The sequence below is a fragment of the Cydia strobilella genome, chromosome 12 (assembly GCF_947568885.1).
Source record: "Cydia strobilella chromosome 12, ilCydStro3.1, whole genome shotgun sequence".
Classification (NCBI taxonomy): domain Eukaryota; kingdom Metazoa; phylum Arthropoda; class Insecta; order Lepidoptera; family Tortricidae; genus Cydia; species Cydia strobilella.
Window position 1 is genome coordinate 11,654,717 of NC_086052.1, and position 14,225 is coordinate 11,668,941.

The 14,225-nt window shown below is 36.5% G+C and overlaps 1 protein-coding gene across 2 annotated transcripts in view; it reads left to right on the plus strand.

The window, feature by feature from the left end:
• Positions 1-10,304, plus strand: part of LOC134746118 (dual oxidase) — a 69,264-nt gene extending 58,960 nt beyond the window's left edge. For both annotated transcript variants that reach the window (XM_063680383.1, XM_063680384.1), the window contains 5 exons: positions 3,599-3,782; positions 7,017-7,176; positions 7,556-7,711; positions 7,994-8,122; positions 9,558-10,304. In XM_063680383.1, coding sequence (XP_063536453.1) covers positions 3,599-3,782; positions 7,017-7,176; positions 7,556-7,711; positions 7,994-8,122; positions 9,558-9,686 — 758 coding nt within the window. In that variant the 3' untranslated portion in view covers positions 9,687-10,304. The remainder of the gene's footprint in view (positions 1-3,598; positions 3,783-7,016; positions 7,177-7,555; positions 7,712-7,993; positions 8,123-9,557) is intronic.
• The last annotated feature ends 3,921 nt before the right edge of the window (positions 10,305-14,225 follow it).

Below are 14,225 nucleotides of genomic sequence, written 5' to 3' on the forward strand. Positions count from 1 at the left end.
GGACCTTGGCCCATTCATTATATGTAATATGAGCGCAATAATAAACATTTGAGTTTGAGTAAATTACAATCTTATTTGAAAGATTACTTCGAAAGCTGAGTAGACTGCTAGTCTTATAAATTATTTTTGTTTAGAATACCTTTGGTGATGCCACACATATGACATGCTTTATGCTTAATAACTAAACAGAAAGCATAATTTATGCACGTTCATATATTTTTTAGATTTCAGGAACGTGGTGGATTTTTTAATTTGATAAAAATCAAAATATAATTCTTCTTGGGTAAATCAAAGGACTTTAAAACGACGTTAGACATGTTTCGAGCAAATTCGAGTTTTTTTGTTAATTTGAAGCTCTCGAAAACGCGCTAGGCCGCGTGAGTCTTTGTCCATTGCACGTCGTGTCACTATTCGTTGATCAGGAGCTGCTGTAAGCCGATTTGCGCGTGCACGCGCCTAATAACTGAATTTTCTCATTGTCGTCGTCTGCTCAGAGATCATCGTAAACAGGATGAGTCGTCGTGAGACAGACATCACACGGCCTACGCATCATAAGCGTCAAGACGCGGGGAAAGACATCACAGCCACAGCGTACCCCACCCTGTCTGGAGGTAACGGCTGGGTTGTATCGTTAGCCTAAAGTACGTCTTATCTTCGTAGATAATTACACTTAGACGAGCCTGAATCTTGTCATCAATAGTGTACTGTTCTGAGCCTTCAAAAATTCCGTATCGCGGACAAGCACTGCTAGTGAATTTTAATACATTTCACAAAAGGACATATGTCTTATGAGTTTACTCGTATTAAACTTTTTCAAATCGAATTATACTTAATGCAAAGTTGACCACAAATTGTATGGAATCTTAGTCAATTAGGTTTTATGAAGAACAAATTAGATTTTGTTTAAATATCCTAATACGTAAAAGTATATATTTATATACAACCTGGCTATACCTAATATATGTATACCTTTTTGAACCTGCATTGCTAAACTTTCCCGTGCTTCTTAACAATGCCTTATAACTCAATTGGAACAGTAAACTTGTGTATAACATACACATATGTACATGGTAGATAATTATTCCTACAAATATGTATTCAGAAATAAATATGCTATGATAATATTGATAATGGGAAAGAATGCAGCAAAACTTTCAACTCTTAACATCTACCTGGTTTTTATATCTGAAGAATGAAGCTTGAGAAATATAATACATGATCAAACGAACTTCAAAGTGAAGTTCGATCAGTATTATATGAGTAAGCTTCATTCGAAGATATAACTACCCTCCCTCCCCTATACCCGGAAAGAAAGTTTTGCTTTAGAAAGTAAAGTCTCTAAAAATAATGAGCAATGGCGGCAAGCCGCGCGCCCCATCAAGACTAGTTGAAAAAGTAGGGATAGACCTGTTTGAGTTAAAGTTTTTGCTACCTACTTTAAACATGCGATGAGTTGCCTAGTAGGTTAAAGGACTACCTGGTTTTTATATCTTCGAATGAAGCTTACTCATATAATACTGATCGAACTTCACTTTGAAGTTCGTTTGATCATGTATTTGATATATGTAGTGCTTGGGCTTTCATATACAATCTACCTTAACTGCGTACCTACCTAGTTGTTTGATAGGCGGTAATTTCGAAGAGAGATAAAAAAACCGGCCAAGTGTGAGTCGGACTCGCGTTCCAAGGGTTCCGTACATTACACAGTTTAAACAATGTATTTTTCATGTGAAACGTGAGCTAAATTTCTTTAAAAACCCGTAGGGGTCGGATCAAAAACTAAGTAATTAAGTCCGACTCACGCTTGACTGCACATTTCTAATAGGTTTTTCTGTAATCTATAGGTAAAGATCTATTTTATGTATTTTTTTCAAAATTTTTGACTCAGTAGTTTCGGAGATAAAGGGGGGGAATGGTAATTTTTTGCCTATTTTCTTGAATAACTTCTAAACTGTCTATCCTAAAATTATAAAAATAAAATATTTGAGATTCTCATAATGAGCTCTTTCATTTGATATGTAACACGATATAGTTTAAAAAACTTTATTTATTAATTTTCTCATTTACCCCCCAAAAGTGGCCCCGTGTTTAAAATTCATTCGTTTACGTTACATGTCTGGCTTTGGGTCACAAACTTACATATGTATACCAAATTTCAACTTAATTGGTCCAGTAGTTTCGGAGAAAATAGGCTGTGACAGACGGACAGACAGACAGACAGACGCACGAGTGATCCTATAAGGGTTCCGTTTTTTCCTTTTGAGGTACGGAACCCTAAAAAAGGAAATCAATTAGTCACAATACATGTCACTTACCTACTATGAATATCTGAGTGAAACCCACATTATAGCGCTTCCAGTAGTATTGTTATGTGAGTCTCAATACAAGTGTTGTGAGACTTTAACATCTAATTTAATCGCAAAAACATACTATTTTAATACCTATAAGAAAGTATTCACGCCTTCTAAATTTTATTAAAGATTCAGTTCTAAAGGTAAACATGCATGAATGCATCGACAGTATAGAATTGTGCAAAATGGATCTGCATGACGCGGCACGCTGATTATAAGTATTTATTTTATAAGTTAAAGAGGGCCATGTTCTGCATGGTGACGGAGAGTCTTCGTCATCATTTCCTAATGCGGTGTCTATTTTTATTTTGTTTTATTATTATATTGGTAGTATTAGTAATTTCTAGTGTTGGCTATTAAAAAGGAGGCTTACATAATCTAACACTAATAGATTCTATTTACCATTAACTGGTTATGACTATAATAGTTGTAAGACGCGGTTTGATGTTTAACGCTCCCGTGTCTGACTATAGGTAGCGTTAGCAATAACGATACTATGGCGATGTGTGTCAAAGATGTTGTTTAAATGTAAATATTCCGACTCCATAGATTCAAGTTACTATACTTAGGTATTATGGAACACACAAATAATATTTTTTTATAAATTCTCTATACAACCATAACCCTAAAACTGTTCACACAATAAGTATAATAGTCACATTTATCTCTATTTAATATTTTTATGGATCCTAATATCACTTGTACAGTACTCCGTTAAACTCCTTTTGCCTAACTAGATACCATCTCACCTTCAGAACCTTCAGTTATGAGCATCAACTACCACGCAGCTGTAAAACATTTTTATTTTTAAAAGATTGTCAAAAGAATTGTTTTCTTTATGGCTTGTGATTACAAATTCTTTCATTATTTTAAATACGGTTTTAATGTATGAAATCGATATGATGCCTTATTTTAACCATAAACCAAACAAATGCATCTTGGAATGTTTTTTTTTTTACAATCAATGGAGAATCGTGGGTCATATTAAATTGGGTCACAGTGGATCAAAGATAAATCGGGCATGATAATTAAAAGTTTTCTTTTAGTAAAAAAATAGCATGATACTAGAAGCACAAAACATAAATATAATCTAATCTCCACGCAAAGAGCAAAATCCCTGTTCTTCAAGTTGTAGCCAGTATACATAAAATTAGATAAATAAAAAAAACGGATACCATCAATATTTTGCACCATAAATAGTAGTGAGATATATTGCACAGGTATAAAATAGATTTGCTTTATAATAGGTCAGTGGGTCCGCCTAGCATGCACAGCGTTTAAAAAGGAGGAGTTCCATTCGTTCACGCTGACATCGGCACCGCACGAGAACTTCCTCTCCTGCCACATCAAGGCGCAGGGGCCGTGGACATGGAAGTTGAGGAACTACTTTGATCCCTGCAATTATAACCCTGAAGATCATCCGAAGATAAGGTAACATATTTTATTCGTATTAATAAATAAATAAATATTTTGGAGACACTCTTACACAGTTGAACCTAACACCAAACTAACCTAAACTTGTGCTGGGGCGACCATAAACATAATTATTTAAATAGATACATACATGCATAGAATAGAAGTCACGCATAACTTTTGTAATAAACACGAAAATAAATAAAAAAGAATGAAAAATTGAAATTAAAAAAACGAAACCAAAATAATTTAATTTCTTTAAAAAAAGGGAACCGCCAAAAAAACACCACTGAAAAGCACAAAATATTTTTTATATACCCCACCCCTATCCTTGGCCAATGTCCAGTCCCTATCCCGTCATAAAGCCAATTTCTGCCAAAAAGTAATTAATACCTATTAATAAGAAAATTAATAACCATCTGGGTAAATTAAGAGAACCAAACCAAAATTTAAGAGAACCAAAAATTTAGATAAAGAACGCTGCACTTACTTGCAATGAAAAGACATGTTTACTCATTAATTTAGTTCTGGCACTACTAACTACTCGTATTTTTTTTCTGTTTGACATCAAATAATGTTTTTGTTGGTTTGGCACTGCCTTCAAAAACCAAGTAATTACAATTTTTATATTATCTGTTTTCAATTTTTATATTCTTTTTTATTTATTTTATTTTATTTCTTACTTTTTAGTGATAGGTACTTCATCTGTTTCAGGTTTTCAGCTGAAATACTAGTTTGTTTATAGTTAGCTTCCCCATTAAGTTTTGGGCTAATACTAATGTTGGCGATGGCCAACCTCGATGATAATCGCGACGAAACATATGACGTTTGGGTGCTAAACGATTTGTTAATATTATGTTTCGTCGAATTATTGTAACTAAGATTTAGTTTGCCTAGGATTAAAAATAATGTATTATATTATAGATATCTGGCCAGATAGATTAAGATTTGTAAAGAAAAAGTTAGCTGTCAAAAGACTCGACAAGAAACTCCTACTCCTACTCCCAAAATTTCATCTAAATCGGTTTCAGCGAATAAAATTTGATGATATACCGATAGCAGCGCCACCTACCGGGTCCAATTGGTTTTTCAAACCATCCCTGTACACTAAAGTGTTAGGGTGTTAGGGTCGGCAACGCGCGTGTAATATCTCCGGTGTTGCAGGCGTCCATAGGCTACGGTAACTGCTTACCATCAGGCGGGCCGTATGCTTGATTGCCACCGACGTGGTATAAAAAAAACCTCCAGATTGTAACAAACACTTTTCTGAAAACCGCATCAAAATCGATCCGTCCAAAAGCGAGATAATCGCGAACAAACATACATGCATACATACTGATCGAACTGAGAACCCCCCCCCCCATTTTTTGAAGGCGGTTAAAATATCCTTACCGGGATTCGAAATTCCGAACCCAGGACCTGAACTAAATCTTTTACGGGAAGACACAACAAATAAGGCTTACTAGTACAAACATACCTAACCTTTGCCAGTGTTAAACTATTTCAAATCATTGACATTCTATACACAGAGGTGAGTATAACAAGCGGCGCGATTCGGGAAATGAATTAGATTCACTAGATATGAATTGGTAAAGATATGTGACATCCCACGGGTAAAGGTACCTTATGGCGGTTGGCGCTTACGCTATTATTAACGGCGCTCCAATAATTTGCGGCGCTATGCGACGTAAGCGCCAGCCGCCATAAGGTACCTATTGCCGTGGGCCGTCACATAATCTTTACTATTTCATATCTAGTTAATCTCTAATTCATTTCCCGAATCGCGCCGAAGGTACAAAATATATGAATCTATTCATTTTATTATTCTGTTATTGTCCATATATGACCATGAAGGCTTGATCTATTTCTACAGTTGTTTAGACATCATGTTCCTAACATAAAGTTAAAATATTATGTAACGTAACTTTATTTGAAACTTTCTCTAACAAACTCATGCTCGAGCAACCCACAAAATGGAACTCATTAGAGGTCACCAACTAGCGACCTCGTAAATATGACAATATTTCACAAATATGTTAACAAAACATTGCCTAAGTGTACATGATTATGGGTGTTTTTGCATCTAATGGTAATGTCGCAGTCACGAACTACACGCAAGAGCATTTAATATGGGTCACTTCATACGTATACAATATCCTTTCAAAGCAACCCGTTACATTGCTAAGTGTATTAGATGAAATTCTAGTTCTATGTATGTACGTTCAATTTCTTTTTTTTTTAAGCATAAAGTTAAGGGCTTAGTTGACCTGCTTGTTGTTTTGTTATTTTATCCAACACCTAGAGACTAAAATACCTAAGTTATCATAGTAAATTCTAAGATAAACTTTGTAAAACTATTGATTAGATATGAATGATTCTCGGGTTTTCGAGGATTTTCGGATTAAGGAAATATGAAGATGTATACCGAACGCGACGTCGTAGGAAGGCAAACGGGGCACTTAGCTCCTGCTCTGAGCTTGATGCGCAGGCGCAGACTATGGCTACTCTACGTAGTACCTAATGAATAAGCATTATCTGCTTCCTCGCGTTATCCTGGCTTTTTGCCACGGCTCATAGGAGCCTGCATGGGTTCCGCTTGGCAACTAATTCCGAGAATTGGCGTAGGCGCTAGTTTTTACGAAAGCGACTGCCATCTGACCTTCCAACCCAGAGGGGAAACTATAGGCCATGTTGGGTTAAATAGTCCAGTTCCCTCACGATGTTTTCCTTCACCGAAAAGCGACTGGTAAATATCAAATGATATTTCGTAAATAAGTTCCGAAAAACTCATTGGTACGAGCTGGGGTTTGAACCCGAGACTTGCGGATGGAATGTCGCACGCTTTTACCGCTAAGCCACCAGCGCTTAATAAGCGTTATCTGCAATAATTTTATAAGTTCCTGAAGAGCTAATGTGAGACAAACAGAGAGACACAGGGACCTTTTATTTCGCATGTTAGTATGTAAGGAAATTATTCAAGTTTTTGTACGCCTTCAGGCAGGGTATAGTGCTACAAATATTTATTTACCGCCACTGTAATCAGTTTGACATATACTCACAAATAAAAACACTTTGAACTTTTGAACTTTGAACTGGATGCGATCGAATATGTAGTTATTAGTACCTAACTGGTTCTCTAGTGTAGGTATTGAAATATAATACTGTTCAATAGGATATGTATCCTAACTAACACTAAACCTGTTTGATGACGAATGAATTGATCTCAAAGTATATTTTGTTTTGATTGTATAGGATCCAAGGCCCATTCGGCGGTGGAAACCAGGACTGGTACAAGTTCGAGGTGGCGGTGATGGTGGGCGGCGGCATTGGTGTTACGCCCTACGCGTCCATCCTCAACGATCTCGTCTTTGGCACCTCTACCAATCGGTACTCCGGAGTTGCGTGTAAAAAGGTATGGCATAATTTTTTTTTACTGGTAGTATATTTGTAGTATTTTTCACAAAAAAATGTCACTACAATATTTAATTTACACGATAAAATTTTGTTTCTAAAAACGGCAGTGATTAGTTTAAAAGCGAGCACAAAATATAAAAACTTTATTTCTATATATGTAGAATATCTCAGTTTTTTTTTCATATTTGGCGACGTTAAGCTGCCGGCTATTTATTATTCAAATATTGAAGGAACTTTAAATATTCGGTGCCGACATTTTACTTGTGTCTGAAAGATAACATGCACAGAATATGATCATAGATAATATTTCTTGCGAAAACAGTGTACACTTTCTTTCATAACAACCTAGCAGGTATCTTAAGCTAATTCCATACCAGGTGTACTTCCTGTGGATCTGCCCGTCGCACAAGCATTTCGAGTGGTTCATCGACGTGCTGCGCGACGTCGAGCGCAAGGATGTCACCAACGTGCTCGAGATACACATCTTCATCACGCAGTTCTTCCACAAGTTCGACCTTCGGACTACCATGCTGGTGAGTCTAAGAACAAATTAAATTACTTTCTATGAAAATATTTTAATTCGTGTTTTTTACAAGTAGACACACTATTTCGTTTATGTTGGTGAGCATTGTCGTCGCCATTTACATGCATTTAGTTCCCTATCATATAAAATACTTGAAGAGATAATTCAGAACCGGAAACCTCCACCATTTTTTTTTTTCATTTTTAATTCGCTATCGCATAATGATGTGGTTATCATTGTAAAAAGTGAATCAAATATAGTATGTCCCTAAACTATGTTTTTTTTGTTGCAGTATATTTGTGAGAACCACTTCCAGCGTCTATCACGCACCTCCATGTTCACGGGGTTGAAGGCGGTAAATCACTTCGGCCGGCCTGACATGTCCTCCTTCCTCAAGTTCGTCCAGAAAAAACACAGCTACGTGAGTATCCCCATCGCTAAATCTCTTTTATTTCGTTACTCTTCGCAGTAAACAATCAATAATTTTATAGCTAGGTCAGGGGGGTGTCACTGCGCAGTTTAGGTATGTTTGGCCGGCGCACCGCCCGGGAAGGTGTATGGCAGTGGGTTGCCGCTCGGCTCGCACGATAATCGTGTCACGTGGCGCTCGCGCAAAATTGAAAATACGCAATGGCTTCGAAACCTAAATCGCGATCTAATCTGTATAAAAGATAATGTAGGAAGCAGAAAAAACATATTTTTTAAATTCCGGACTATATTGACTACCTACTTCCGTGAGAATCAGACATACTATCTCCGGCTAAAAATTTTATGTTTACAGAATCAACGTTTGTAATTCCTACATATTTATCTTAAAAATAATAAATCAGTAGGTATAGGTACAAAAACTTGTCAAGTGACAACCCCGTGCCGACACTCGCAGTTCGGTCATAAAACTGCGGCGCGCAAAGAAGATTCACGGTTCGTGCGCGGTTATAAGTTTCAATTTTGGTTGTAGGCGGCGAGTGTAGGTATAATTTTATACCTAAATCTGGCTTTTGTGAAGGAGTGAATTTTCTGTACGGTAGTACTATTAGTTATTCTGTGGCTAGGTATTAGGTACCTACTTGTCTCTCTGGCAAATGCATGACAGAATAAACAGAAAAGAAATATTTACATTTTTAAAATTCATTCCAATTTCATTTCAATCTTGTTGCGTTCCTCTCGCGCAAATTGTTTTGCACGAGCGGGATACACTATTAAAAATCAAACTGGTTTCATAATGTTAAAGTCTGAATCCGACTCTAGGTAATGGTTCAGATGGAACAGACTGCCCTGCATCCGTAGCTGTTACGCAAACACGGCTCTTGTAATTGTACCGCAAATTATACGGAGGTTGTACGCCATTTCACGTGAATTATAATAACCGTGGTAAAATCCCATTACTACTTTCACCTATGTTAGACCATCATAAAATATTCGAGCGGCGTAAAATGGAGAAGATAGGTGACTGGCCGTACATTTACGATAAAGTCATTTATGAATATGACGCTCATGTACATAATTTTATTCAACTGATTTAGGAACATCCATCCATATAAATCGAGACATGTAATCTTGCTCATTGTATTGCTATATTTACTGTTTGTACCTATTATTTAATTTTATTTAAACTACAGTTGTACATTACCTATCGCATCCGTAAAATAGTTTTGTTTTTATTTACAGCAGACAATAGCATTTTATATGTATCTTAAAAAAAGAAATCAGAAATCAGAAATTATTTATTTGCAATTATTTATTTATTTTTAGATTCAAAAACAATGGATTCAAAGACCTTTTCAGGTCTCAGGACAGGGCGGTAGGAGTTATAGCTTAAAACTGTAATTAAGTAGAATGTTGATTATTGCACGCAGGTGTCGAAGATTGGCGTGTTCTCGTGTGGGCCACGCCCGCTCACCAAATCAGTGATGTCTGCTTGCGAGCAAGTCAACAGGACGCGTCGGCTGCCATACTTCATACACCACTTCGAGAACTTCGGCTAGCCCAGCTGACTCGCCAAGCTAGAGCTTCCAATATACAATTAACGAGTATAGTGCCATGACAGTATTCAGTATAGTAAAACAATCAGAGATCGAGTAGCTATCTCAGGCGCTTTCCTTTTTTACGCGGAACGTTACGGTGATAAGTTTACACACTGAGAGCCCAGATTTGCCACTGTACTCGTTATACTTGTTATAGAATACCTTCGATGTCCTGTTATATGTTAATATACTAACTAGTGGTAAATACACAAATTAATTTATTTATTTCATTATACGCTTAAACCATTTACTTACTTCATTATTGACTTTTTATTTATTTAAACAAACGATTTAGTACAAATACAATAACAAATCTCGCATTATTACATGTACAAAACCAGACCTAGCTTAAAGATGTAGTTAAAATATTTTATTCATTTATCTGCTTATCTGAATATGTACGACCTACACACATATAATACCTAGACCTACGTATAAAGAAATACTCGAAGAAAGAAGCTATGTTATGTAAATAATGTAAAATATAAGTAAATAAAATGATCGGCTAGTATATTTAAATTAAATGTTTTGTTCGTTAAATTGTAAATATTATTTAATAAAATTATTGTTCGTCGTAAACGTGTTTTATCAGTTGTGTCCCTTTAATAAATGTGATATTAATGGAATAATTCCTCTACCTACTTAGTATCGATTTGAAGAAACGAAGCCTAAAAAGATAACAAATTTGAAGTTGAAATCATAAGACCATACAGTTCATAGAGAGCTAGCTTTGAAAATTGTCCATAATTTGTTTTTTTGGAATTGTTAAAAATAGTGGAAGTTGGTATAAAGGACTTAAACCAATGCGACCGAAGACCATTGCGAGTACGCTGTGATCATGACCCAAAATGACCCAAACAAGTATTTTTTTTGTTTTTAGGTACATTTTTCAAACTGAAGATTCTTACGCGAGGTCGTATGTTGTACTAGCAGTTAAAAAGTAGGACAATTCCCTCGTGGCTAGACATATGTTCTTGAAAATTATTTATGGTCTGCATTTGAGCTGAGTCTTGATTCGAAGTAAAAGGCAAACAACAGCCTTGCCGCTCAAGACACGCTGCCATTATGTTTTACAGGCAAGACATAATTATCAAATCATTTACAATGCATTGGGCAAGGGCAGCGTGGACGAAGTAAATATTTATATGGTGAGAGTAATTACAATGATTGCATTACATTAGCATCAGCAGTAGGTAACGCCGCAACAGTACCTAATGCTTATGCAGTTGCCAACCGAATGCCACCTTAATGGATAGGTAGGTAAGTACATTTCGTTTTACCGACTGCCATTTTACATTGGAAATTGAAAGGATAGGTTTAAGAAAAGTACAAATTTACATATTCTAATTAACTAGTAAGTTGTGTGCAAAGGCTTCTAGGTAGTTAGTTGAAATTGAAAACAACAAGGTAATAGGTATGTACCTGTATAAGCTTATCAGTATAAATTACTACTACCCACCATAAGGTAACATTCGGTTGGCAACTGCATAAGCATTAGGTACCTGTACTGTCAATGTCCTTGATAAAACAAGTGACGAATCGAATGTTATAATCACAACTTAATGTCAATTACCAATTTACCAGCACACGACAGCAATGCAAATTACCAAGGAATTTGATATCACCCGCGTCAACGCTACAGCGGTTACATTGCAACAGTATGTAAAGGTGACATTAGTGCCTTTCCATCAGAGAAAGGTCCTTATGCTTCATGTGATATAAGGACCTTTTAATCAGATTTTTTGTTAGAATTTCAGATAGAAAGGCCTTATTGCACATGAAGCATAAGGACCCTTCTGTTATGGAAAGCCACAATTATGGATCGCACAGTAGCTTTTGACATTACGGCTGCGGCGTTGACACCGCCGCGTTCGCTGTCGTTTTCCTTGATATGCCGCATTACTATCGCGATTACAACGTTAATTCCGTCAATCATTTTATCAAGTAAATCAAACAGTAACAGTGCCCGCGACAACACCGCAGCCGTAATGTCGCGACTATAATGCAGTTGCCTTCCGATTGTCACCTTAAGAGCGTTTTCACATTGTCCGATCCGATATCGGAAGGAAGTAAAATGTAAGATGTTTCGGTGTATTTATCAATCATTATTACTAAAAAATAATAAATAACGCAAAATAGGGTGACTTAGTGCCAATGGCACTGTCCTGCAGCTGTTTTTGTCATAGGCGCCTTCTGACATCCGATATCGAAAAGGCGCTTCCGATAAATTCAGCCATCGGAACCCCCCGTTAGCTGACGGACCGATAATACTTGTTTGTGTGCGTATGTGTAGGCAATAATGCTTGTTATAGTGTGAGCCCGGGCGCGCCCCCGCGGCCTGACTACGCGGATGTCGGATCGGACAATGTGAAAACACTAATGCCACTGCGATCGAAACCGGAACGTCAACTCTATTGACGTGCCAAGTATAACTAAAGACTATTCGATTCCTACACAGGTAACATCCTAAGGCCCAGTCATACAAATGAAGAATCTAAAATTTCAAGTAAGAGTTGATTTTGTTTTGTTTGAACACAACAAAACAAATGCAACTTTATTCAAATTGAATACAATGGTTTGAAATTCTCGAGACCGTTCTCCGTTTACTATGGGGAAATTTCTAGAGCAAGAACATTTCCCATACAAAACGGAGAACGTTCTCGAGAACGGCACAACTATACTAGGAACTCATGCCTTAGGTCAGGAGGAGGGTAAGAGTTTTTCAAATCACATTTCCATCGTCCGTTGCACCCATTTACAATAATGACGGGCACCTTCTACTCTACAGCTCGTGTCCTTAGCATCTTACAATCTCTATTATTCGTATAATGTGTTAATGGCGCGTCAGTCTCCATGGCCGCGTGGAAGTCAAATCACTTCTTGCAATTAAGGCCAAAGCGCCAGCCAAATGCATTATATTGCACCTATTGCAGCCCGCATTTAAACTGAAACGGGATGTTGCAACATGCCAGTAATTCGCATCCTTTCGTTGCCCATCAAAATTTATGGAAATATTTCTGTTTTTCAAAGTATTCATTATTTTATAATTCGAATGCGTTTCGAGGTTTGTAAGTAATTCTAGTCTCGAGGTTTTTCAGTCTAGTTCATTAGTTTTTTTTACTTTAGAGAGGCGGACAGACGATCACGTTATTTGATCATTTAAATCATCCGTGTCATACATACATTTACCTATATACATCATAGTCACATTTTTTTTTATTAGTGATATTATTTAAGATTTCATAATATTTATTACCGATATATTGTTCACTATGACTCTGCATTAGATAAGTACAAACACTTTTTATGGTGTAACGATAGCGAGGTTTTGTAGCTTTTTATTTTTGCATTTATACATGTATTTTAAATCAATACTTAAATAGAAAACAGTTATCAATTATCACATTATCTCTACAGTACACTCCACCCTGAAAAATAAATAAACTAAGTATATTCATTTTGTTCATGCGTTTGTGTGTAGGTTGGTGCTGACATACCGAAACTAATGACTGTTAACCAGACATTTACTTTAATTCTTCGTTTGTGCATATTCATACCCATTTAACGTATTTCTATAGAAATATTTAATGACCTGAGCAACTAGGTCACGTATGCGTATATGTTAATATTTTTGCACATTATCGTGCTTAATGTCGCATGTATTCGTATACGGGCTTTGCAACAAAAAATAAATATACGGTTTTAACGCTTAATGTTTATTTTTGTTAGGCAAGTATTTAAACCATTACCTTCGTTGCATCATTTACACGTAGGTATATTTAAAATAATTAATGTTCTATCCGTCCATTCAATGACATTTCAGGTTTATTATTTCTTAGTACATTGTGTCTATCATTATGTTTTCAAAATCATTGTTATTGTTTCCTAAAACGATATTACTAAAAAGAATACATTAATCGCCGTAAAATAAAGAGTCGTGCATTTAGGTATATTTAATTATTTTATCAAACGCAAACGGTTCGCTTGGTTCACTTTCGAATTGTTTATTCTGCGCTAATATAGCTTGGTATACTAATAATCAAAGCTATATTAGCGCAAAATGCACCACAATTAAGGACATGTTATTTTTATTATTATTTTTATACCACGTCGGTGGCAATCAAGCATACGGCCCGCCTGATGGTAAGCAGTTACCGTAGCCTATGGACGCCTGCAACACCGGAGATATTACACGCGCGTTGCCGACCCTAACACTCCTCTCCCTCGTTGTGCTCTGGCAACCTTATTAAAACCGGTTATAGAAAATCAGCGTAATAAATCATTTCTTCGTCCCACTGTACCCATGCATTATGACAAGATTGTCTAATGACCCTCATTACTGCGTTTCTTGACACACCAGGTCAATGCACTATTGCACCTCTATATTTCGAGGAAAAGTACGTGCATCTAGCATGAGCATCATGACTGTCGCGGCGGCGGTGCTTTTGAAGTGAGGCTTTACATAACCTAAGGTCGCAGTCGCAATTTATCGCAAAATCC